General features: G+C 29.7%; 2 protein-coding genes across 2 annotated transcripts in view; one reads left to right on the forward strand and one right to left on the reverse strand.

Annotated features, from left to right (window-relative positions):
* The window catches only part of LOC107454216 (uncharacterized), a 135,866-nt gene extending 116,647 nt beyond the window's left edge, over positions 1 to 19,219 (forward strand). Inside the window, exons 3-5 of the mRNA XM_087151988.1 lie at positions 10,787 to 10,954; positions 14,490 to 14,685; positions 15,769 to 19,219. Coding sequence (XP_087008114.1) covers positions 10,787 to 10,954; positions 14,490 to 14,685; positions 15,769 to 16,297 — 893 coding nt within the window. The 3' untranslated portion in view covers positions 16,298 to 19,219. The remainder of the gene's footprint in view (positions 1 to 10,786; positions 10,955 to 14,489; positions 14,686 to 15,768) is intronic.
* A 5,564-nt stretch (positions 19,220 to 24,783) lies between these two features.
* Positions 24,784 to 27,734, reverse strand: part of dachs (unconventional myosin-IXb-like dachs) — a 130,111-nt gene continuing 127,160 nt past the window's right edge. The window contains exon 23 of the mRNA XM_087151989.1: positions 24,784 to 26,997. Coding sequence (XP_087008115.1) covers positions 26,837 to 26,997 — 161 coding nt within the window. The 3' untranslated portion in view covers positions 24,784 to 26,836. The remainder of the gene's footprint in view (positions 26,998 to 27,734) is intronic.

The raw sequence follows: 27,734 nt of genomic DNA on the forward strand, positions 1-27,734 counted from the left end.
GCAGTTCTATGATCTGAGGGATGATCATGATTATTGCTCTCATTATTGATCTGAAGATAACGATGGAGCAGTTCTATGATCCGATGGATGATCATGATCATTGCTCTCATTATTAATTTGAAGACAACGATGGAACAGTTCTTTGATCTGATGGATGATCATGATCATTGCTCTCATTATTGATCTGAAGATAACGATGGAGCAGTTCTATGATCCGATGGATGATCATGATCATTGCTCTCATTATTGATCTGACGATAAAGATGGAACAGTTCTTTGATCAGATGAATGATCATGATTATTACGCTTATTATTGATCTGATAACTAACGATGGAACAGTTCTTTGATTTGCTATGATCAGAAAATATAGTCCCCATCCCCTATTATTGTTTGGCATTATTGAGAACTGGTACTAAAGTAAGGGATTAGTATGGCCAGTTAAATACGATGTAATATTTGCGTATAGCTACTTGGTATGATCAGGAAATAATTCGCTCCTATGTTATTGGGAGTCGGAACAAATTGATGGATTAGTATCCAGTTAATAACGATGGTTTATCGATATTTAATATGATCTGAATATATACCTTTTCCTTTCTCTACCACCTACATTATGGAGAGCTGGTACGAAAGTAGTGGATTACATTGTAATGTTTATTGCTATTCGGTATTCTTAGAATACGTTCTTTTTTTTTTTTTTCATCTTCTCTTTTTGTCGCCTATAATACTGAGTATTCTGAAATTAATGTAAATGTATTTAAGATGTAAAAAGACAGTTATCTAAACAGATTAAATTCCATATTTCCTTGGTTACTTTACTATATTTTTTCCATCTGAAACATTCTCTTTTCGTAACACATCTACAAATGTGACATTTAGGATTTAATCTTTAATTAACGTCGATTTATGCTTTTTTTGTTGCCACATTTTAGTATAATATTAATAACTGTCCAATAAAAAAGTTCTCTGCGGCGAAACTCCTAGTTTCATTCGCTGCGAAGTGAAGATTAACAAAATAGACTTGTATTTCAATTGAAATATTTAGAAAACATGCATTTTAATTTAAAACGTTAAAAATAAGAATTCTATTTTTTTTTCAGTTGTACCCTTTTTAAAGAATGGCAGCATTTTTTCTGTTCTATAATATAGAGAAAAAAAATATCGCTTTCACAGACTGTGTTTCTCTGCATCTCTGATCAATAAATAAATATTCCAATAGCAGCTTCTTTACAAAAGAAGTGCTTTCCCTGACTGCGCATTGTCTATTGTCTCGGCAGGAAAAAATGGTCTTTTCGATTTATGCTTCCTTTGTTGTCAGCATTTTGCCAGGAATGTTGACCAACTCTCTTTTATAAAAGGGTAACGCCCGCTAATTTGTCTGCAAAAAATCTTCTTAAATGGAGTAACTCGGAGGTTATCTTTCAAAGCCATCTTGGAGAAGGTAGGTTACAAAGAATTTTAAGTGTTGATCTTTAAGCCTAAATACCCGATAGTGTAAATCGTGATTTGAATATTAAAATCATAAGTTATACTTCATAAAGCAGTTGTCGCACCAATAAAGATTCAAAACACCGAGACGAGTTGTGATATAATGGATACTTACAATTAAACAGTACGATAAGAAGCTAAAAATAATTGTTTTTATCTGTGTTGAAATAGTCATTTCTAGGGAATGATTGATGAATAATTGTTGTTGTTAATATGCACTTTTAAGTCTTTACTGATTATTCGTATTTGGAAACAAATAATTCTAAGAGGGAAACATTTCTCAAGCGTCTGCTTTTTCTCGTTTGTAAGGGATTAGAATTTTAATAAATATTTGTCTTCTTCATTCATATAAGAACTTTTTAGCTGATAACGATGTCTTAAGTTTATACGTATGTGATTGATTGTGATGATGTTGTGCTATGTAATTATCTGTTAAGCTGTTGAACCAAGTTTCTAATCGGTAAATAAGACGGTATTCTTCCACATTTTAACGTTAAAAGGCTGTTTTTTCGAAAGCTCCATCGTCATATGAAACGGCAATTTTTTGCGATCAAAGTGCTATTTTCATAACTGCTGTAAGTGAACAACAGTTACTACTCATGACTCTTAGATCAAGTTTAGCTATCTATAACCAGCGCTCTCTATGCTTATTCTAAAAATAGCGTAAAATATCAATATGAAGAAAAGCCACAGTTTTTGTAAAAATGAAAAGCGTTTGTGGTTTTAATTTTTAATATTTATAAACTTACTCTTATTTATCATCTAGTTAGGGGAAATGTCGCCGAATTAGTGATTTTTTGAAAGATTTAATAATTTTTAAAATGTTTAAGTTATTTATCTATTCTAATGCTCAGATAATTCTGCCCGCCAAGATGGTACATATAGTTTAAAGTTCTTGCTTACTACTCATGTGTAAGGCTCTTAAATTGTAGCCTTTTTATATTCCTTGGAGGAACCATGTTATTAGCTGACTAAACTGTCTCATCGGCACTTGGCCAATATATTTTGTCTGATTAACTATATTTTATCTATATAGCTTATTATGTTGTCTTATAGCTACTTAACTAACTGCTTACCTAACTAAACTATCGTATGTAATGAAACGTTGCAAAGATTGTAATTCTGCTTTATAACTGATTAGATCGTCTCATAACTGTTTAGCTAACTAAATTGTCATATGGTATTGCATCGCTGTAAACACTGTAATTTTGCTATATAGCTAATTATATTGTTTTATAGCTGTTTAGCTAAATCGCCTGTTGTTGCACATCCCCAAGATCAGGAGAACTAATTCAGGTCCTCGATTTTGTGCACCCAAAAAGAGTCCAATAACATCATAAGATTTCCCGTTATATCTTGTCCGGTAAGCCCAAGTCAAGCAAGGATGTGGTCAGGAGACGTACTAAAAAAAAAAAAAAAAAAGGCGTTAACGTGGTTAAAGGCGTTAACGTTAAAAAAAAACGTGATATGTCCTAGTATGTTCTTTGTAGCACGTGGTGCAGGTATCAAAGCACTTGGAATCACTTGAATATCTTAAAGATCTTAAGTGACCACTGAGAAAGCGATTGAGATAGATCTGATCTACTCGGCTAAATACAAGTCCCAGAGAGTCAGTAGTGTGCTGGTAGGACAACCAATAGTGTGCTGGTGGGACACGCCAAGGGTCTTTAAAACTAATCTTAGCCATGGAAAAAAGTTCCATAAATGTGAGAGGCATCGAAGTTGCCAGGGCCTCCCCCACACCGGTCTTGGCCAGATTTTCAGCAATCTCATTACCCATAATATCACCATGGGAGGGAATCCTTTGTAGGTGTATCTGATGAGTCAGAGAAAGTCACTTAAATTTTTTGAGGATACTGACCCCAATGCCATTTTTCACATCCATGCCAATTGGCAAGGTGTTGGATGGAGCATCAGAGAAGATGCAGATCTTCCGACCATCAATGACTGGCTCCATAGAAACAAGACCTTAATCGTCTTACTGCTTAGCTAACTAAACTGCCATATGTTATAGGATCGTATAAAAGGTTGTACTTTTCAGCTGATTAGATTGTCTAGCAACTTCTTACCTAACCAAAACAATCATAAGTTATCGATTTGTTTCAGCAACGATGCAATAATTTATAGTGATTTAGAAACGGACACCATATTGCAATATATCCAAAGCATATATTACATGAAATATAGTTTAGATTCTAGATGTCCTATTAAAAATAAAAAATAGTGATGTGATATGATTTTCGTATTATTTGATTGAAATAAGATATTATAACTAACAGAACACGTTAATATTTAAAGCGATGTTTATTTAGATTTAAAACTGACAAATGTGGTAAAACTGCGATATTTTTAATATAAAGTGAAGGTTTGGACTTAATACTATCTTAATTTTAAACATTGCAAGATAGCTAGTGATACGCGAATATGAGTCATTACACTATCTGCTTCTAATTAAACTAATTTCGACCTGTTTAAAAGCTGATTTTTAATTAACTGAAATTAAATTGTAAATGTTGGCATTTTATATCCGCCTTCCAATCATTCGGAAACAGGATCTTATTTGCTAAGTTGAAGAGGCTTACCGATATATATAATGCGCATCTTTCTAGAATTAAATGAATTACAGGAAAGAAAAACTTCATTTTATTTTCCTTCTAATTAAATCGGCATTTTTAAATGCGTTATCTATTTGTAAACACGTTAAACTCAATCTAGCAAAGCAAAAATTACTTTTTCCTCATGACAGAGTTGTAACCTCCTATTGTCATAATTATTTCAGTAGGTCACGCTAAAAGGCTGAAACTCAGGCAACTGTTTCCAGTGTATGAGAATTAATTAGGTAATTCGTCGCGGTCCCATGAACGTCCACTTGATTTTCATGACGCCGGTGCCTAGTCATTTTACAGTGCTTATTCTGTGTACGTCATCGCTTAAAATGACGTCATTTAGTATGATTTGTTTAGGTTTAAAGGTTTTTAAGTCCTTAAACACAAAAGAATTGAGTTTTGAAATCGGATATTTACATTCCAAACGGCTTTTCCAGATTCATTAGTATTATTATTTAGTTTTTATGGTGATGCGTATAGACAATGCTTTTGCACTGGTGATATTATCTGGAATGATGACACGGTGAGCAAGGATCGACTTACAGATCGTAGGAGGCTAAACGATTTGTTTGATTCTCCTTACATATTCACATGGATTGGAATAAATAAATGAACAAAAAATATGAGTAATATATAAATTTCAAAATCCTAATTATTTTGAAATTTATAGTAATGCTAACTTGAAATCCAATATTTATAGTACAAATGGTTTTTCTAGATTCATGAGTAATCAGATCTAGTTTTTGTGGTGATGGGTACAAGCTTTGGCCAAGGTACAAGCAATACTTATGCACTGGTGATAAGATCTAGGACGATGATCGACTTACATATAGCAAGAAGCTGGTTGATGCGTTACTTTGGGGCTGTTTACGCGTCTACGGAGCGATTATTAAATAAATAAAATGTATGAGTAGTGTAAGACCGACAAATCCTTTTAATGCAAGTTTTCTTGTAAGCTTTAGTTAGTATTTTTGAAAAAAAAAGAAGAAAAAAAGTCCACTTTAATATTTTATACAAAACTACATTGCTAATTTCAAAATATAATTGAAAGATTTTGCATTTTCATGTGCGTGTTTTCTGCACAAGCTCTGTAGACAACCGATATTGTTCTGTTCTGTGCTAACTGCGCTGCATAAAAAGTGAGAATTTAATATCTCTCCTAGGTAGTGTTCCCTCCGTAAAAAATCATCCCTTTGAAATACCTTATCTAAAATGAAAATACAAAAATTATACACATTCGAGAATATTTAAACGTGGAAAAAAAAAAGATTTACGCACATTGTGCACATTGTTTTCTAAACCTGAGGGGAAAAAACGCTCTTGAAATCTAACAAATCGTTTCTGTTAAAGTTAGCTGTAAAAACATTAAGAAAAGGAAATGATAAAATATCGAAACACAGTATTATTTTTTCAGTATTTAAAGTAATGAGTGATTATGTTGTATCGAAAAATAATTGCAATCTATTAATAATATCACAGATATAATAATTCGTTCTATTATAAAACATCCATAATAGTTTTAATTTGAAAGCAAGCATTTTATAGCAATAGTAGATTTGAATGGAAAAAAAAATCGAAATATTTATGAATTTATTACTAATGCTTAAGTAAATAAGTTATTCATCGTATCATTTGCTTTTGTTGAGACGTTTAATCAAAGGTCATCTGATTTATTTATTTTCCTTGCTTAGAAAATATTTGTTAGTTAAAAAGAAAATAAATAAATATATAATAACTTTTACTAGACTTGCGTCAATTCATAAAATAAAATTTTAAAGTAAAATATACTGAGTACTAAGAAAGAATGTAGTACTATGAAACTAAACTATAGTACTGAGAAAGAAAACTTGATTTACTTGCAAGAAAAAAATATCAAATTGGCATAATATATTTTTTATTATTATTTATTACTATTTCTTTTTATTTCTAGTATTAAAATTAAGGAAAAATTAAGATGATTATTCGATTATCTTAAGGAATAAAATGAATTCCTCGTTGCTTATGCGTGTCGTAAAGATTAAATAATATCTAGTAAGTAAATCTTCAATAAGAAACAACTAATTTAAAAACAAATTTATAGAACATATTTTTAAAATAAGTAATAATGTTCGTGCTGTCAAGGAATTTATTACATTATATTTTGTCATAAATCAATATAAATATTTAAATTAACTGTTGTGTAATGTTTACAGAACTAAAATCAATATGGTTTGTTGCCATTAAAATTACCTCTTCACAATTTACGCGAAGAATAATATTGCATGAAAAGTTTAATTTTGTGTTTGTTTGCCAAGAGATGGCAGCACGTTGATACAAACAATGCAGCGCCGTAGAATCAGCTGTTCCACGTATCTCGGCTAGTGACCTTGTCGGTTTCTTTATGTGTGTAGGTCGTTTCGGAACGCTCTGTTGACATTGTAATTAAAAGGACGTATAACACTCCCTTGTATTAAAAATAACAATATTCGAATCATGCACCGGAACATTACATTATTACACTCGACAACTGTTTTTTTTCTGTCCGTTTCGCTATTGATTCATTGTTATCATATTCTTTTTTTTCCAAACATTTATTATAGTTAATGGTTTCCGTCTGCGTTTCATTTATTCAAAGTGGATATTTCAATAGAAAGTAAACACACAGCGTTGATTTAATTTAGAAAGTTTTCTTTTGAATCAAAGGAAACTTTATGTAAGGAGCTTTAATGTTTTGTTTTACACCAAAACTTCGTAGTTATATTCGATAATTTTTTTAAATTATCTTTTGTTGTGAAGTAATTAATCTTTGACGCCAGTTTTAGCTTTGATTCTCGTCGGGCATGTTAAAAATGGAACATTATGATAAAAATCACTTCTAAAACTCACAACATACACTGAAAAAGGAGGAAAGTTTTGCAACCAAACCCTACATAAACCGAATAAAAAAAGTTAGAATAAAAATTAAAAAAAACTAACTTCATTATTTTTGGTACCAATGAGTGCATATATCTGGTATTTTTGGTACCAATTACAGCCACATTAAGGTTCCTGTCTTATTACCAACCACATATCTCGATTACATAATGCCATATCACTATAAACTAAGGGTTTCAAGTAACAATCAGTTATCCCGACTGGTTGACCCCCGTCATCTTTTATTTATTAACAATTGTATTCAAATTTCAATTATCAGATTTTTCTTTTCAAGAATTTTCAGAACGAAATATCCACCCATAAAATATATTAGTTACACACATTAAGGAGGAAAAAAAAGTCACTCTAATTAATTTTTACTCCAAGTAGATATTTTCTATTATAAGATGGATATTTTCAAATATGAAATGGACATTTTTCAATATGAGACAAAAGATATTTTTCTGTACAAAATGAGATATCTTCGATCTTGGAAATAATAAAAACCACAGCAACGGTAGCTTTTATTTATCACTATCGCAGGAGAAACAAAGTATTTTCAAAGATAGTTCGTTTTTATATAAATTGTGCAACAAAATATTCGCATTCGTAGTATCTTTCCACTAAGAGAGTGCCAGATTTTCCCCATCAACTCAGATGCAAATAAAGCGGAAGTGTTAAATAATTTGTATCTAATTCAAAATGAGAAGTGTTTAACTTAAAAGTTTACACTTTGCCAAGTGTTATCAAATTTATTGAGTTTTATTTATATATTTCTATACGTGTAAAGTTTTTAAGGTATTTAAAGTAACGGGCAATTACTTATTTCCTAATTATCGACATACTGTATTGTTAATTATGAAGATACTGTTTTTCTCAATATAACGATACTGCAAGCCCTGTAGTTTTGCCAATATTATTGAGGGGAAACGAAATAAAAAAATAAGAATAAAGGAATAGGTTAACTTCTGGTAACGTACTTACACACGACGCGGAAGCCGAGTTAAAAACACACATTGTTGAATTTAAAGCACCCACTCAATAGCACTTTATACACATATGCGCTTTTTTTTATTCGATGGTATTGATCAACTGTTCCAAAACGAAATTTTCAACAGATGGTTTATTTGCAGATGTATCCATCTCAGCTGTGCACCCTCCGTCAGGATGCAGATGCAAACGTTCTAAAAAGGCGGGAGGAAAAGTAACAGTTAGAACATATTGTAAAATGGAAAGAAATGTGTGCGTATTCTTTTTCTTTTGGTGAACAGCTTGTAAATTGAATTGAGATCGTTTGCGAATCGACTAAAAAATTACAGATGTCTCCGAAAGTAGAATTATCTTGAAGGAACGCATCTGCTGTTTCTGTTAAAAAGGAAACTTAACAAATTTATCGTGTCATTTTTCTCTTATTGTATTTTGTTCTCTATATTTAACAGTAAAAGTCTGCCACATTATATTAACTTGTTTCTAAGCTTTAATTTGATTAATTTTAAAATTAAGCTGTCTAATTCATGAGATGATGATAATTGGGTATAATATGACAAAAACACAACTACTTCGATTTAGTAGGAACAACATATGACGCAATGCTAAACGAATGGAATTTAGTTGTTGTTTATTTAGTTATTGTTATTAGTAGTTGTTGTTATTTGTTTTAGTTGTTGTTGTTTATTTAGTTGTATTTAGTTTCAATAACTTTTCTTTATAATGCAATAAAATCTGGCGAGCAGCTATTTAAACGATCGAACACTTCGTTTGTTTATTTGTGGCTTGAAGTTAGGCTCGCCCACTTTAAAATGAAATTATTGAATTCAATAAATAAAACTTTTATTATTAAGTACTTTGCATGCTGATTATAATATAACTTTTTATTACCCTGATTCATCTGTTAGATAAGTTATAAAATATATTAACTTATGTTCTAAGAAATATCGTACTTAACACTATTTTTTTATTATTAGAAACTCTATTATATTAAATGTAATAATTGAATCAAGCGATATATTTTTCTCATAAATAGCGCTCTTCTATAATCTTTATCTTGACTATTATTTAGTTTAAAAGTTTCCTGTCAGAATTGTGTAGGAAATAAATTTTTTAACTAAAACTTCACTTAAACTCGAATATTGAGAAGGGGGGGGGGAAGAGAGAGAGAGAGAAGAACAGCCTCAAGTTGTATTGTATGAAAAAGTTTTTCTTTAAAAAAAATATAGAAAAAATAAATCGTTTGCATTTCAATTAATTTGGCAGACGAATTTTTTTTATTATTATCACAGCTTAAAGCGATACAAACTGATGTGAATAAAGTGGCTTGTCAAAAAAGAAGAGGAAAAAAAAATTTATTTAACTCGAGTGATGAGTTCAGTGTACGAAATCCGCGTTCAAATATTGCTCTTTAGTTATTAATTCTCTGTGTAAACTTCAAGAGAACTTGAAAGGAAATTTCCCGAAGGGTTCTTCCAAAAAAAGAAGAATAAAGACCTATCAATAGTGAGGAAACGATTCAACTGATAATTAGGTTCGTTCAACAGATGACGCTAGTGAAGCGGCAAAAGAATAGGTTGCCACTTCGCGGAACTGTTTTTGTTATCTAAAATTCCACGATGAGTATTTACATACTTGATGCAAATCAATAGCTGAAAAATCGATTGGGGTGGTATTAATAGGGGATTTCTCATATATAAGTGTTACGGCAAACAGCCTTTTTCCTGCCTTTGTTGTCTATGGGCATTATTTTTAAATTCAAAAGTTTAAAGACTGGCTAAAAAAGATGTGCATTAAGTACATCTTTAATTTACTTCCTCTTAATTTTTTTCTACATTTTTCTTTCATTGTTAGATTTTGTTGGATATGATTTTTTTATGATAAAATCTCATTTAATTATCTATTGTTACAATTAAACGTATTTCAGCTTTAGATATAAAACGAAATATCGCCATAATTATAAGTAACGATTTGATTCACATAAACGATTTTATTGCTAAAATATACAATGATTGCTATTGATCATACATCGGGTAATTGCAAAGATTCGATTCGGACCGGGGACAGATTTGTCATTTCCATAGTAAAGAAGTATTAATTCATCAATTATGTTCATCATTTTTAATGATGAACATAATTACAAACCATTTTACGTATTAATTTTCCTTTTATAAAAATTACTTGGTTTTCAATCAAATAAAGAAAGATAGTTTTGATTTCCTTCACTAAATCCTTTAAAATATATATATATAGCTTTTAAAATCTATCATAGATATATTAATATGTTTAATAATTGTATTAGCATCTGTATTGTAAATTCAAATATTTATTCATTTCGTTATCTGCAAAATTTTTTTAATATTATTAAAAAAATTTTGCAGATAACGAAATGAATAAATATTTGAATTTACAATACAGATGCTAATACAATTATTAAACATATTAATATATCTATGATAGATTTTAAAAGCTTGCCACAAAGCTTGCAAATGTAAAATTTATTTCTCCCATGTTTAACTGCTACAGAATTTCTTTAGCAACTAGACGGTCAATAAACAGTCCTATGTTATAAAACTGGTAAAAATATTTTGATAAACTTAACCCTAAAAACAAGCTTGAATGAAACAATTTTAAAAAAAAATTTCTTCTTCTTTCGCGTTTGAAGTTTATGACCGTTTAGTCCTGCATACGAAATGTGATTGAGCATTTCTGCATTGAACAAATTTTTTGATAATCATATTTTGAAAAAGTAGATTTCAAACACTTAACATTTTCATTAACGCTTAACATTTTCTTTTTGTTCTGTTTCTAGGTGTTGGTATTGTTTTAATAACAGTGAGTGGAATCGCATGGCGCCTGACGTCACACGATGCTCCATCGTGTAGGGCGATGCTAGGACTGCAAAATTCAGAACAGGAGCCAAACAGGAGGTTCGTCCCAAGGGTTCCGCCTTATGGTAGACCTCACCATCCCTATGCTGGTAAATTTTCATTTATTTATTTATTTATTTATTTATTAAATATTGAGACACGCGTGTTAAAAGAAGCCCTTCCTCACACTGATCGAACACAACTGTCGAAGGCGTGGTGACGGGAAGGGAAGGTTCTAAATATGATTTTAATCCTTTTTATATATATTTCCCCATTAAGGACCAACATTTCATTTATATTTCACCACTAAGGACCACCATTTCATTTATATTTCACCATTAAGGACCACCATTTCATTTATATTTCACCACTAAGGACCACCATTTCATTTATATTTCACCACTAAGGACCACCATTTCATTTATATTTCACCAATAAGAACCACAATTTCATTTATATTTTACCACTAAGGACCACCAATTCACTTATATTTCACCACTAAGGACCACTATGGATATTTACTCTAATTGGCAGTATCTTTCGATCCATATAAAAAGCAAGACCGCCACCCAATCACAATTTGAGATATAAATCATGCAGTACTTTAGATTCTTGATTGTTTTGTCATAAAATTATGCCAATAAAATTCTGCAATCAAAAGTTTTTGATAGGTAGTTAAATAAGTATACTGTTGCTTGTTTTTTAGATTTATGATAAGTAATGTCATGCAATAAACGTTCAAATAATTTTTTTAGCGTTATCATTCATTTATCAGTTTAAACTGTAATGAAATTAGATTTTAAAAAATATGAAAACTTAAAAAGTAGTTTAAAATTACTTACTCAAAACCGTAAAACGCCTCCTTTTATTCCTTTAAGTTTTAAGGAAAAATGATTAGAATATCTAAAAATTATCAATCGCTATTTCTTTTAATCTAATAAAGCCGCTCTTCTGTTCTCTAACCTTTTTGAAAGGTATTGTGCTGCCTAATAATACTATAACCTCAAAATTTGTTAAATACAAAAAAATATCATGTAAACACAAATTAGAAATGTAACCTAAAATTCTAGATGGTGATGGAAGGACATAAGATGAAAAATGCTTAATAATCAAAAAATAAAGAATAACTATTTTTTATCTTTCGCTAAAGAAATCGTTAATTAGCCTCTTTATTATTCATATTAAAAAGTTCGATTTAAAATAACACGATTGTAGATAGCCCTCAAGATTGATTCAAAAGGCTTTGATAAGCATAGATTGAAGTTCAAAAAAGTTATACTACTGCGTGGCTGCAATAATAGTTATTTCGTATTTGTAATGGTGTTAAGTTTTTTGAAAATGAAAAATTATGGACAAATTTTCCAAGCTTTGTTAAGTTCCTTTCAAATTAAGGAAAAAATGAAAGTTAAGAGTAAAAAGTATATCGATCGTGAACTTTCATTTAGATGGTAGTTCGAAATGTGTGTTTCAAGAAATAAACGTAGCTCAAAATGTGTTTTTAAATAATGGACATCGCTGACATGTGTATTCGAGAAATTTTATACGGAACAGAACGTGACATTTCAGAGTTGAAAAACATTTCTTACATCTGCGTAACTCTTTAAATGGGCGGGTACTAAAGATGAGAAATAGCAATAAAAAAATGAGCTAGTTTTATTTAAATACTATTTAATTATTAACTAGTTAATTCTACAATAATCATTACAATAGTTAAAAGAGGCTTGGGGACTCAGGGGATAGAACTCTCACCTCCCAATGAGGTGAACCAGGTTTGAATCCCGGCGATGGCTGGTCGACAATATGAATTTTACACCGATCACAGTGCTGACTTAAAATATCCTCAGTAGTTGACGGATTATAGATAATAGTCCCCTTGCTGTTAAGCTCACTGCGGGAGATTTTCGTAGTTTTCTTCACCATGTAACGCAAATGCAAGTTAGTTCCATTAAAAAGTCCTCCACGCAGGCAAATTTCTCCCAATACTTCATCCAGGAGTTCCCTTGTCTTCTGGATTGGGTTCAAAATTACAAGGCTACGGAGTTGAGCATTAGTAGTTGTAAACCAGAAAATTGGGTCTGCTGTTCAACGATGGTTATAAAAAAATAAAATAAAATATATTTTATAACCGTTACTCAACCAACATAGGCCATATATCGAATTGTTTAACTCACCCAATATCTCATAGTCACTATTCAGCCAAATTATTCTCTATATAGAATTGTCCAATTGATCCGATATTTTATTGCCTTTTGAAATACACTTTAATTCCTGATAAGTATTATATTTTATCCGCTGTTAATTTAATGATTTGCTACGTTATTATAAAAAAATCGTTGTACAATCTCAAATTCGTTGTACAATCTCATATTTATATTTTTCAAAAATTGTATTAAATTTTTTATCTAATTGCATCATAATTTTTATCAGAATAATTCATTTAGAGATAATTTAATATTTTATTTCAGAGTTAGGTTTTTAAAATCTAAGAAACCTAAGAACTTTTGTGTATCTTTCCATGGATAGTATGAAACATTTTTAAACTAATAGAAAATTAGAACTACCTTTAATCTTTTAGTTTTTGTGAAATGACAGTTAAGATAAATAAATATTATGTTATATACTTATTTTTAAAAAAGCAAAATGTTTTACGTGTGTTTGTCAACCCATTTAACAGTTTAATTTGAAATGTATAGATGGCAGCACTACAAGTTAATGAAACTCCTTTAGATTCATGTTGATAGTATTATTCTGTTAAAAATGTAAATAAATAGCTGTTACAACAGGTTTATAAACAGTTGTTATTGATAATATAATATGGCTATCGGTTTTCTGTCGTTATAAAAAACGTTGAATGTGGGAAGAAATTGAAAATTATAAAAACGTAAAAATTAGTCATGTTCTGTAACTGGGCATTGTTTTATAATAATATTTGCATGATAAATTAATATATAATATTTACATGATAAATTAATGCTTGAATTGCTGTATTTATTTTTGATTACGTCGAACGTAAGTGTATAATCCACGGATGATTTGACAAAATTTCTTTAAGCATATTAAGTATTATTTTAATCTTTAAACGTTTAATTCTTGTTCCACAATGTTAACCTACGGAGAATTATATTAGCACGGTTACTTTGTAATTTAACTAATTAATAATTTTTAATATTTTTTGTTTGTTTGAATATATTTTTTAAATTTTAAGATTGCTAATATTAGTTGAATTTAATTTTAGGATTTTAAGTTAAAGAGTAAAAATTTCATCCTCGTGAAAATATATTAAACTAAATAAACTATAAGAGGTAAAACGTTTAGAAATTTTGGCTTGAGATGTAACAGCATCGCAATTCACTGATTCTACAATATTTAAAAAATCACCTTGTCATCTTTTTTTTTCTCTTTAAATTTATGCATTTCGAAATTCATTTTGCTAAATGATCAGTTACATTAACATTTTAAAACGTTTAAAAAAAAAAAAAAAAAAAAAAAAAAAAAAAACTAAAATTGTTGATAAATAAATTTTTTTAATCATGAAACTATAAAATTGTGTTATCTACAGTTGAACTTAGTTTTATTTTGAAAATGTTTTAAACTTTTAAAAGAATGGCAATTCTATGCATATTAAAGTAAACTATCATTTTCCAGCAATGATGTATCCTGAGTTCCAGTACAGGCCACCTCCCCCATCTTATCAAGCATCTATGCAAGAATACAGGCTTCGACTGCTACTCCTGGATCGCCAGCAAGGCTCTGGGTCAGCTTCCAATACAGCCTCAGCCTTATCACCTGTATCTCCACCCCCTACTTACAGGTCACACACAACAAGCACCCTTCATTCCAGGTACACATATCTTATTAGAAATCAATTGAAATTAAAGTATTGCGTTCGTTTTCATTTATGATGTCCTGTAATAACCGCACTCAATATATACTTTTTTAGAATCCTTGTCAAAAAATAGACAAACAGAAATTAATATTTAAGCGTGGAATAAACAAAGAAGCAATTTAATTCTTAACAAATTGTAAAATTTGTGGTTAGAATAGTTATTAAGGAAAGCCTTTTATTGAAGAATTCAAAATGTATCTTATTATACTTACGCTTTCAAAAATTAAAATTATTAACGTCACTCTATGGCATCTCGTTTAATAAGTACTATATAAAAGGTAGTGGCAAAAAGATTTTATAATCAGACATAGACAATATACTGATAATTATCTCATTATAAAAATAACAAGTATTTAGTGTAAGCAAATTTAGTTTGGAAAATTCGCTAAAATTCCAGTCATACTTGCCCAAAAACTTATGACTGGTTTTTAATTTGTCTCCTCTAAGACTTACCGCAACCCACTTTTTCCATTTTGCCACGAGACCATACGGCACACACATTCTTGACCACAAACTCAGTGGGGTTTTTACCTTTTTACATTCAAAACGATACAAATTGGTGAAAACCCTCATAAGGATATAAGGATAGACATATTTATTTCCTTATCTTTTAATTTGTTTTCAAATTACATCGCTAATAAAAATTCTCTGCTACTGAATTCTGCCTTTAGTTTGATATTTAACCCTTTCAGTACCGGTGGAAGGAAAATGAAGCACTTCCATAGATGCTCACGTTCCGATGTTATGTGCACTACAGAGCACACTATTATTAGCACTATTCGTACTAATACGAGAGTACTGAATTGAAATCACGCCCATGTGATCTTGTCCCGCTAGAATCAGAAAGGCTCGTTTTATATGTGTAACTGTGGGCCGTGATTGGAGAATAGCGTGATCACGGTCCTGAAGGTGTTAAATAAATCGGGCTCCGTTATAAAAACTTGTTTTTTTTTTTTTTTTTTTAATTGTATGCTGTTTGCGTTACAAAAATACTTGATGCAAAAATACTTGAGTTTACAATGAAAATTATTTTTACAGGCCTCCCCTTGCGCTCACTGAGAGGGAATACAGTAGGCCACCTAGTTACCGTTCCCGGGCAAGCTCTGCGGGAGTACTGAGGCCGAGTACTGAGACTCTATGCTCTGTATCTACGCAGCCTCTGCAACAACCTCAGCCAACTGTCCTCACAACTAGTCACAGTCGCAATCCTTCGCTGAGTCTCAGCTTCCTGTCTCACGAATCACTCTTCCTAGACTCTGGTCATTCGAGGCCTGCCAACCAGCAGGATCCAGTTCACTTCACAAGTCCTAGTGGCGAGTCACAGAACTCTGTTGTGGCCGGCCTTAGTGATGACAGTCCTCCATCTACAGGTCTATCCTCCACTTGGGGTCGTGGCTGGAAACCTCACCACCACGACATCAATGCAGTGACCATCGTCCAGACTACTGACTCGTCCCAGGTGCTCAACAGGGACACAGTGATACTGTCAGTACCAGGCAGGGAGGTGCCTGATTTGGGAAATACATCAGCATCTGCTGGTGAAGTGAGGATTTTGGCCCATGTATGATAATGAATAATTTAGTTACTTCAAAGACTGTTTTTTTTTTCTTCTATCACTTTCAAGTCATTGTGTCAAATGAGAAGTCAGGATGTTGAGTTTGCTTTCGTTCATTTTAAGAACACTTCAACAATTGTATGGCCTGTGCGTGCATTTTGTTGCCATTTATTACAGTTCGTAATAATTCTAAAAAATAGATAATCTTTTTCACCCATTTGGTTTCTATTCCCAAACTTAATTTTTAAAGTAAGATACAAGTAATAAAATGATTAGGTAATTACAATTCGAAAATACTAACGGACGCTTTACTAGATGGTTATTGCATTAGGACCTAAATGCAATATCCATCTTCAAGACGAAAATGGTGTCTTAATTATAAGCAGTAGCAAATGATGATTCAGGCTTAACTACCATATTCATCCATATGATGGTATTCATTTTAAAACGAAATTATGAATAGCTGATTGTAATTCTTGTTAAATAATTTTGATTCTTTTAATAGATATTCTTTTTGATTCTTTTACTAGATATTCTTTTTGATTCTTTTAATAGATATTCTTTGTCAAGATGCAATGAGATCTTGAATATTAGTATTAGCTAATTTACAATTGATTATTATTATTGAGACATAATTTTGTCTTGAAGCCAATTACAAAACTCGATAAGTTTGTGCGTCCCAAGTGTTTTTTTCTCTTTGGATGCAAATAACTTCTGTTACAGATTTATTTGACAAATTCTGTTAAGACCTACAAAAATATATGTTTTGAACGATGGAACCTCAATTATGGAAGTTATTTTCACTTCAGTAAAAGAAATCTTAATAGCACTCATTGTTTTTGCTACAGAGGTCGCTTTTTTTTATCTGATATGAAAATAATGGATTGCTTAATAATAATAATAATAGTTGCTTTTAATACATAACTTTCGTGAAAATAAGGATTGTTAATTTTTTAGACTGGTAAATTTACCTATTTTTAGAATTGACTCAAAAATCGCACTCACAGGCCAATACGTTTGCAATTTTTTGGTCTAATTTTTATTAATTGAGCTAAATTGATTCTAATTATCATTTGCCATCTCTAAATCTCGTTAAAGAAAGTAAAAGTATTGTGTGTTCCATATACTAATCAACGCCAAAGATTGTACAAGTTTAAAAGATAATGAACTATTGCGTAAGGCTGTTGTAAATGTGCTGTTAGGTTATTGAGAAATTAATATAAAAATTGTGTTGTGTGTATTTTGCTTTTTTTTTTTTTAATTGTACAAGACAGCTTTAAATTTGTTATGTATTAAAAGAAGTGCAATTTAATGTGACTAAAAATTGTATACTAAAGATTTTTATTTTGAAAGAATTATATAAATACAATTTTTTGTTTTTGTTTTGCTGTGTAGGTTGATATGTTGTTTATAACCGGAATCAATTTCAAAGCAGAGTTTAAATCATTGTATTTCAAGGATATTATTGTACATTAATTTGTTTAAAAGGGATTTGAATTCCATATTAATATCAAATTGAGAAGTAACTTTTTCGCCTTTGTTTTCTGTTCTAGTCGGTTGTTGATTTAAAAGATAAATAAAAGAAAATTACAAATTTATTTGATACAAATTGTATGAAATTTTTTTTATCCAAAGCAAATGAATCTTGTACCAATATGAGTTGTTCAATACATGTTATTATACAAATTATCTCTAATAAAATTAATTTTTCATAATGAAAATGTCTTTAAATTTGTTGAGACTGAATCTCAAAATGCTCTTTAATTTGTTGCGTGCAATTTATGAAAGAAAGAGAAGAAGATATGATTTATTAATTACGCAAAATATTAAACAACCATTGTATAAATCTATAGTTTCTAATTTTATTTCGTTTGCAGTCAATTTCTGTTAAACTAAAGTGCAAAGATGTTAAAAAATTATTTAGTTTGATAAAATAAAAAATATATTAGTGCTTTTCGGCTTGAATTTTACATTTGCAATACTCTCATAGATTTTATTTGTTATGTATGAGAAATATTTTATAAGAGTCTATGCTAATATATTTGTATCATATCATGCTTGTCATGTTTGTAAAATCTTTTGAATATTTTGCTAGAAAACGAAATCTATGTTTTTATTTTAGTCAGTAGGTGTGCTACATATCAAATTGTTGATTATTGAATAAATTTTAGATAACTTACTTTGAATTTATAATTTTTGAATTGACATTTTTTTTTTATTTAAAAGTTTTAGATCAAAAATGTGTGACAAAAAAATTATTACTATTGAAATTTTATTAAAAATATTTTAGTTGCTGGTATTTTATATAAATACAAAATCAAGTAGATCAATGGGTAATATTTTTCTATTATTAAATGAAAAAATTAAAAGACAAACATCTTGAAACAAAAATTAAAAGATAAGCTTTTTTTTTGTATGTTCTGTACTCTGTAGTTAAAATGCAAAAAGATTTTAGGTATGCTTTTTAATTAAAAATTGAATTTTCATTTGCTTTAAACTGAAAAAACAAAGAAAATTTTTTTTGAGCGCAAAATAATGAAAAATTAAAAGAAAAAAATTAAAAATTTTTATTTGTTTTAAACTAAAATAACTAAGTAAAGTTTTTGCTTGCTTTAAAATGGAAGATTAAACGATCGAATATTTATGTATACTTTAAAATTAAATGCAGAAAAAAAATGTTTGTATGTAATAAATTTTTTTTCCCCTTTACATGTAATGAGAATGGAATGACCATTTGAAAAGCTTCAGTGAATATGTTATTTTTAGTGTATATTTTTCATATGTAATGTACTCATGTAATTTGTATATAAAAATATAAACAAAGTCTCTTTGCTTGTAAATAGTTTTTTCACAACGGACTTAGTGTGTTGAAAGAAGTTTAAAAGAGAAAAAAAAATGACTAGAGACGTTAGTTAAGAACAATTCAGATAAAAGTTTCTCAGATAAAAGATAAAAATGAATTATGTTTTTAATGTAGCTAATTTTTAATACAGATTTTTCTTTAATTTCTATCCTAGGAATTGATTATTTCAAATTGCTTTTAACAATTTTACCTTTTGTTCAATAAAACATCATGTTTATATTTATTTATGCAATTGAATATGAAAAAAGAAAGAAGAAAGAAAAGAAGAAAGTTTAATGGGACATTTTGGTTAATTGAGAAACAACACCTTTAGAAAATCTAAATGTTTACCTAACTCCTAATCCATTCAAAACATTTGTTATTGAATGGCGTGACACTAAAATACAAGGTGTTTCGTCTCAACTGCCCTTAATATTTACTTGTATAATTTTTTTTCAAATAACGGATTCAATAACATTAGGAACTGCAAATCAATATTTAAACTAGAAAAAATGGAAAAACATTATTAAAATCCTTGAAATTATTTACAAAGAAGGAAACAAATCTGCCAAAACTGGTTGAATTGCCAGAAAAAACATAGAAGTCGTTGTTTCGTCATCTACCAGTAAAGCTGGTTTCAATGTTTTTAATCTCGCCACCCTTCAAAATTATTTTTTTGGTCTTTATAAAAAGTTTTTTTTTCTCTCTTATAAATATTAATTTGTGATCCCTAATGTATAAAGGGTAGTAATTACGGAACACTAGTATTTACATCTGGTTATAGCATATTCTTCCATTAAGTTATTTAACTGTGGCAAAATGTGCTATTCAATTGTGATAGCTAGCTTATTTTCTTTAATTTTTTTCCCTCAAGTGTAATTGGTTATTTTTATTTATCTATTCGATTTTGTGTTATTAAATTTAAACGAAAAAATATGAAATTTTATGAATTAAAAATAGTAAGTCTATAGAATACAATATAGATTTAATATTACCAATTCTATACTGTAATCTATAGGAATCATAGTATTGCATACAAATTAATGAAAATGTAGTCATTACTAGCATTTACTAAATTAATAAATATCTGTATAACATATCAATAAATTCAGTCTAAATAATATTAATTGTGTTTGGCTGTAACTGTAATGGATTGAGCTTTAGAAACTATTTTACTGTACAATACATAACTTATGTTCTTATGCTTGTATCTGAATTGAACTTGTGAATTGTCAAAAGAGTCGGCAATAAAATCATTTTATTGTTTGTAATAATAAAAATTATTGTTTTATTATTGAACAACATGACACTATTCCGCAGTAGGACCACAATAAATATCTTAAATGAGTAAGCAATAGAAATTGAGCTTATTTTATTTATTTGTATTAAGATTTTATCACTCTTTTAAACCCTGTTTTTATACTGATTGTCAGTGAAACATGCGCAAAACATATCGTCATTGATTCTAATATCATACTTGCGCACTTTTAATCTTTGCAACTTTTTTGTGTTCTTTTTTTTTTTTCAAAAATGAAAGAAGTGGTAGTTCAAGTTTGTGCACTTTGGAAACTTTTGATTTAGTTATAGGATTTTTACGTACTAAAATGTAATCTTATTAGTTCGAAGTTCTAACTTTAAATATGTTAATTAATTTGTGCAGATGATATTTTAAAAAATCCTTTACAGACCTAAAAAGAACGTGATTTTATCGCTATATGCTAAACTATCGAGATTAGAATATGATCGCTATTTATTTATTTATTTAATCACTAATTAATGTGTTTCGTTTACTTCTACTCATTTTATTTTATAACCGTCGTTGAACAGCCGACCCAATTTTTGGGTTTACGACTACTAATGTTCAACTCCGTAGCCTTGTAATTTTGAACCCAATCCAGAAGACAAGGGAACTCCTGGATCAAGTATTGGTAGAAATTTTGCCTTCGTGGAGGACTTTTTGATGGAATTACCCCGCCTTTGCGTTACATGGAGAGGAAGACCGCGAGAACCTCCCACGGTTAGCCTGACGGCAAATCGACTCTAAAATCAACCAGTCTCAAATTGATCCGTTTACCACTAAGGATATTTCTCGTTTGCACTGTGGTTGGTGCAAGCCGGACGCGGATTCGTATCGATCAACCATCGCCGGGATTCGAACCCGGTTTACTTCATTGGAAATTGAATGCTTCACATTTTTAGCCATCGCGGCTCGCTTCTAATCATTGCATCCAATCAATTGAACTTAGTTTCCAAATTTTAAATTTCAAGACTGTTAAGTATTGCCTGGGATTGTTTTTCCTTCGCTAAATCTTGGATATACGGAGCTGCTCTCTCAAAGACAACACGCAGGTTGATTTCCCAATAAATATATTTTTGTAGCTCTCAGCACAAATTAAGACTTGTAAAAGTAAGTCAACACAAATGGAAACAATGTCCTACTAACTCTTTCCTAATACCTTTACTTATTGTTGAGACTTGCAGTGACTTCTCTTCAAACATCTCTTGAAGACATTGTTTAGTCCCAGAAATTCAACTTCTGAAGTATCAAGAACTTTTTCAATAAACTAAATCGATTTAAATTTATCTCTTCATCAATCTCCTAGTGTAGTAAATGATGACTGATGCACGTTAAATCTGTCGGGTCACAAAGTCCTCCAAATCGATACCTCTGGAGGTACTGCAATAAAGACTGATCGTTCTCTAGTTCAGGTCAAAATTGCGATCTGTGGACGAATGAATGGGTCCGCATTATAAACAGGAATAGACAAAAGTCGAATGCTCGGCCATAGTTGGCGCTACTTGAAAACAAGAACAATCGCACCCCCTCTGCCGTAATGGCCGACGACACCAACAACATTAAAATACTAAATGTAATATTTTTCGCGCAATTTGAACAAAATTCACATAAAATAAGGAAAAAATTGTGAAAAATATGTTTAACAAAAATTCTGTGCCAAAAAGTTAAAGAAAACTCTTGTCGAAAAATTTATATGTCGAACGTGAAAGTTAGAAATTTGCGATTCTTAAACAGAAACATCTATGATATTTTAAAATTGAATCTGAAATTACAACTTTAGGTTTCCTTTCTTAAAAGAAAAGTTTTCTAAATAGAATAAGATGTTCTTTTATTTTTAAATCATACTTGGAACCTCTTGAGTCCCCAATGCAATTATCTCTTTCGCACCCTTGTTTTATCCCCCCCCCTTTTTTAATTTTTTTAGATTATTATGCTTTACTAGAACTTATAATAAGTGCAAATTTTTACAAAAATGAATTTACAATAATATTTCATACACATTACCTTAATTCTAACTGAATTTGATACAATAAGGAGATTCCATCTTTCTTAGAGAATAAAATGTAGAATTTATTAATCCTTTGTTGATATTCATAATAATTGCAAATATTTACGAAAATTTTTGGAGAATTACATTTCTATTTAAAATAAAGCACACAAATTTTATTTGAATTGAATACAATAAAAAGATAATTTTTATCTTCTCATAACAGGAAATAAAATGAATAATTTGTTATTGCTTTGTTGAAAAGCTTTGAAAATCATAATAAGTGCAAATTTTTAAGAAGATATTTACAATGTTTCAACTGTACACACACACATAAAACACCAAGGCTACTGCTCGGAATACATTAGAACTTTACAAATATGTTCCTTCATATTCTGAGGTAGAAAAATATAATACAAAAATAGCGGCAAATTGTTTAAGGCTGTTTTCTGAAAGCTCTTTTGTTTTAGGCTTTTTATCCAATGTGCCATTTTTACAACTATTGTGAATTCTCAACAGTTATTCATAACTCTTACATTAAGCTTTATTAGTCTGTGATAGACTAATAATGAAAACGGCGAAAAATTTCAATTAAAAAAAAGCTGCCATTCCATAAAAATAAAAAGTATTTGTGATATATATATTTTTTTAAATATTTAAACAGTTACTTTATCTTTGAATTGCTTATAAAAATATGCAAAAAAATTGTGGAAATGAATTGTTGACATGATATTAATTTTTTTTTAAAGTGATAGAAAATTGAAACTGATAATAATTCACGCAAACTTGTCATCTTGGATATTAGGTTAAATTTTTTATTTATATATATATTTTTTTGTTTTTTATTTTAACTTTTAGCGACACAGTATTATTAAACAGCACAATATCTTTCAAAAAAGCTAGAAAATGAAGGTATCGTTTTTATTACATTAAGATAAATATAACTTGATATAATTTTTAGAACTTCTATGAATTTTTCCTCAAAACTTTAAGTGAATACAATTACATGATTTTGAGAAACTGTAATTTTGACGAATTTTAAAAAGGTCATAAAATTTTTTTATGTATTTGAAATGACATTCCGAAAAAATCCAATAAATTCTTTTCAACAAAATAGTATGAAATTAAAAAATCTTCTTGAGTTTGACACAGAAACTTTATTTTTCTTATATTCCTTGTAAAAAGTCAATCGCCTCCAACCTTTGAAGTAAAATATTTCTAGTAGCAGTGGACTAAAGTTGAAATTTTTTAAAAAAGCAGAGCTTTCATAAATTTTTTATTGAATTTCATTATGTAAACATTTACCAACCCGATATTTCATATAAGTGTTTGAATTGAAAATATGTAGTGGTGGACAAAACTCTTTTAATCTTAATTTATTAAAATTATGAAGCATAGCCTCTTCTACCCCTAGGAAAAATACTTCTCGAGACTACGGAAATTCCATAGTAGTAGTTGGAGGGTATGTAAGGAACTTCAAAAACAACCTTGTTAAATATAGAAAGCAATTAGACAGATAATGGAAGAATAAGCATATTTTTATATACAAACAGAATTAAATATTGTATTTAAGATGGATTTGTTTTCTTCTGTATGAATTCGATTACAAAACTCATTGTAGAAAAAAATAACGCCAAATAAAAATTTTGTAAAATTTAAAATTAATTTATATATATATATATATATATATATATATATATATATATATATATATATATATATATATATATATATATATATATATATATATATATATATATATATATATATATATATATGTATATATATATATATATATATATATATATATATATATATATATATATATATATATATATATATATATATATATATATATATATATATATATATTTAATTCACGGATTTATTTTATTAGACTATAAAATTTTAATTTTATTAACTTTTAATAATCCAGCAGTAATGTTTTACGAGATTTTTTGAAAACATTGCTTCGCACATGCAAGTAATTAACAAAAAAGAATCCTTTTTTTTTTACACTTTTTACACAGGGACCATTAGAATATTGTGCAAGCATCTAATGTGTAAGGAAATTTGTCGACAAGGGTAATGCTTACAAGTTCAGTTAACTGTCTTATACATGGTCTATACTTATATATATTTATGCTTAGTGACTTACTAGATGTAAGATACTAGATTTCCTTTATCAGAAAAAAAATTCCCTTAAAAATAGAAAAGATAACTACATTTTGGGGGAAATAATTATTTGAACGTAAGTATGGTCTTACGTAATTACGTTATTAATTTTACATAAGCACAAGGGTTTAACAATTTGCTTTTTTTTTTTTTTTTTGCTCATAAAGGAAACCAGAATCTGCAATACTTGAGCAATATTTAAATAGCCCCATACTATCAATGTCCACTTTTTCAAATTTTACAATATTAATAATACAAATATATTTCCTGAGAACTAAAAATAGGAATTTGTTTGTTCATAATTTTGAGACTGATGTTTTGGAATCGTCAGTTGCTCTAGTCATTGTCTTCTTCCACACATTCATTTGTACTTGTAACGAAGTGTTTATACATGGACGCATCACCAAACAACACCCATTTGATGCACATAGAATTGTTTTACGAAACACGTGTGTAACCAGACACTCTAAGATATGATGATGAAACCCTGAGATTGTATGACGTGTTTCTATTGCCCACACCTAGTATGTCTCAACGAAATTTTTTGTAATTATTTACCTCCAGTGGTCAGAAAAAAACATCGCCAATCGTGAATGATTGTTTACTTGAGCTCGATGAGTTAAATTGACCATGAAGCTGATTAAATAAATTTTTTGAAGTAATCTCGGACAGTCAGGGATCAAATAAAAGCATCAAAACAAAATATTTTTTTTTTTGTGGAAACTTTACAAAGGAAAACAAAACATAATTGACTGACGCATTTGAACGGTGGTAGCAAAAACTAAACTTATTTATTTATTTACATTTAGTTCAAGGGCAATAAATGAAATGCATTTCGAAACTGGGGGAGAAAAAAAGTGGGTCGCCATAATAAAGTAAGCATCCATAGAGATGCTCTATGACCTTATGACCTAGCTCATTTCCCAGACAAGCATTAAGTTTAAAATAAACATTAAAAATAAATATTAACTATAAATTAAGATTAGTAAGCACCAACAACCCCTATGTTGTAATCTAATATCTGATTAAAATACTCAGAAAATAAATTGAAATGTAAGGTTTTCTGCAGTCTGAGGGGACATAAATCTGCCAACTCTTATCCGTTGTATTGATAACACACATTGTTTTCCAAATAAATTTTTAACGCACGTTGTTTAGCGAAATTTCAAATTTGCTCAAAAGATAATTTTTTATGGAGAAAAATTGAATTGCAAATCTCAATACTTTCCACCTACTAAATAGCACTATACCTTAAATTAAACGTTTTCAGTTGATTCGAAAGTGAAACTGAACAGCAATAATAAATATGAATTTTACTTCTTTTGAGGTTTTGAGATTCAAATACTATTTGCCACGCGTTCTGGGCTGCATTAATCACTCTCAGTCTTCGGATAACCAAGAGAAACGCTGCTGAAGGACAGGAGTCTTGGAGAATTTCCCTCTATCCAAGTGGTTAACACGTTGAATGCCCCGCTAATTTTACATGGCTTGCCCGTCTGGTCAAATGGTAAATAACTACAAATTAAATTTGCAAATATTAGACAGATTTTGCTACTTATTTAAAAAGGTTTAGCATGACAAATCTGGAATAAGTGGTGAATTATATAAGCCTACGAATTATTTAGAAATAGTGGTGGATAAAAATCTACTAAATTAAATTTATTAAACGAAGAATCACAATTAATAAACTACCACTTGAAAATATTTTATTCGCTGTCCGAAGCAAGTTGGCATCTCTGTGTATATAAATAAAACTATTTTTGTGTGTTCTATAATTTCTTCAAACTATTTTAGTAACGATAATAATATAAAAAAATTAAAAATTTACTCGAATTATGTGTTTGTTATAACCTTTGCTTCACCGGTCACCGGTGACTCCCGTGGTGCTACGAACAAACTCAGTCGCCATGGCATTCAACGTGCTAATGGGGTTTGAGTGGATTTTAGAACTTCGGAAATTTGAGAGTGATTTTGCTTTGCAAATGGTAAGAGGGTCACAAACTGGAAATAAGTGCCTGTTCACAGCCTAGAGTTTTCAAATACTTTTTTAATTCAATTTCCTGAGAGGTGGAGAATTCGAGGCATTTTTTTTAAAAATGTTATGCGCATGGCGCAATGTTAAGTAATATTGAAAACTACCAGGGGAAAAAAATGCTCTCTCTGTTGCAACGAGTTATTATTATCCATTGAGACATTCTAGGTGTAGGAGATAGTGAAGAACATGTTGATGAAGTAGTAATTGGAGGAAGTTTATATGTTGACTCCCTCCGAAGGTTTGAGCTCCAGAAATTGATAGGGAACATGAATAGTGTGGTTTTTATGTTCAACCACAAGGTGGCCCCGTCTTGCAGATGCTCTCACAACCATGACGGTTTCGCCTTTTAGAAGTGTCACCTCTGAACTGTTATCTTCTGCAAATATAAAGAAAAAAGCATAACTAATTTAACTACCACTCTCAAAAAACATGCCACATAATTTTCATTTATATTTCAACCAAATGCTGCAGTTTTTTTTTACTTTCAAATGTAATTATTGCTTCAAATAAATAAGCTCAAAGTTTTACTTTCATAATTTGCTTTGAAGTCTTTCTTATTTCACACGAACGATATATATTTTTTTCGCTGAAACATTGCATTAAAATTCTCATTATTTATTTAAAAACAATTAAACAAATATTCTAGTTTGCTCCAACAAATAAAATCTTTATCTCTTTCACCTTCTTATACCTTGTTACTTAAGCAAACGTCAATATATTTTCCGCTTCTCAACTTGTAGGACTGAGAATATTTTGTATAATTTCTGCGAGGCTTTAGAAAAAGTTTTGTAATTTTTTGCCATAGTTATGGTTTTAACTGAAAAGATCCAAGTAAAGAACCAAAAAATTTATTGCGAGCCGAATTACTTGATTGCAAAACTTTGAAATCCTATAAATGAATGCTATCAAACCTCTTTTAATACCACCGCTCATCACTAGATTTCTATACTTCGTTATTAAATTAACTATACATTTAAGACAGCGGTGTCAAACTCGCGGCCAGCGGGCCGCATGCTGCCCGAGATGAACATTTTTGCGGCCCATTCAATATATCCAACGCAAAGTAAAAATAAAATAGAAATATGAATTAGAAAGGAAACTAGCATATAAAAT

This window comes from Parasteatoda tepidariorum, chromosome 9, assembly GCF_982258835.1.
Source record: "Parasteatoda tepidariorum strain Cologne lab strain chromosome 9, Ptep-v5.0, whole genome shotgun sequence".
NCBI lineage: Eukaryota > Metazoa > Arthropoda > Arachnida > Araneae > Theridiidae > Parasteatoda > Parasteatoda tepidariorum.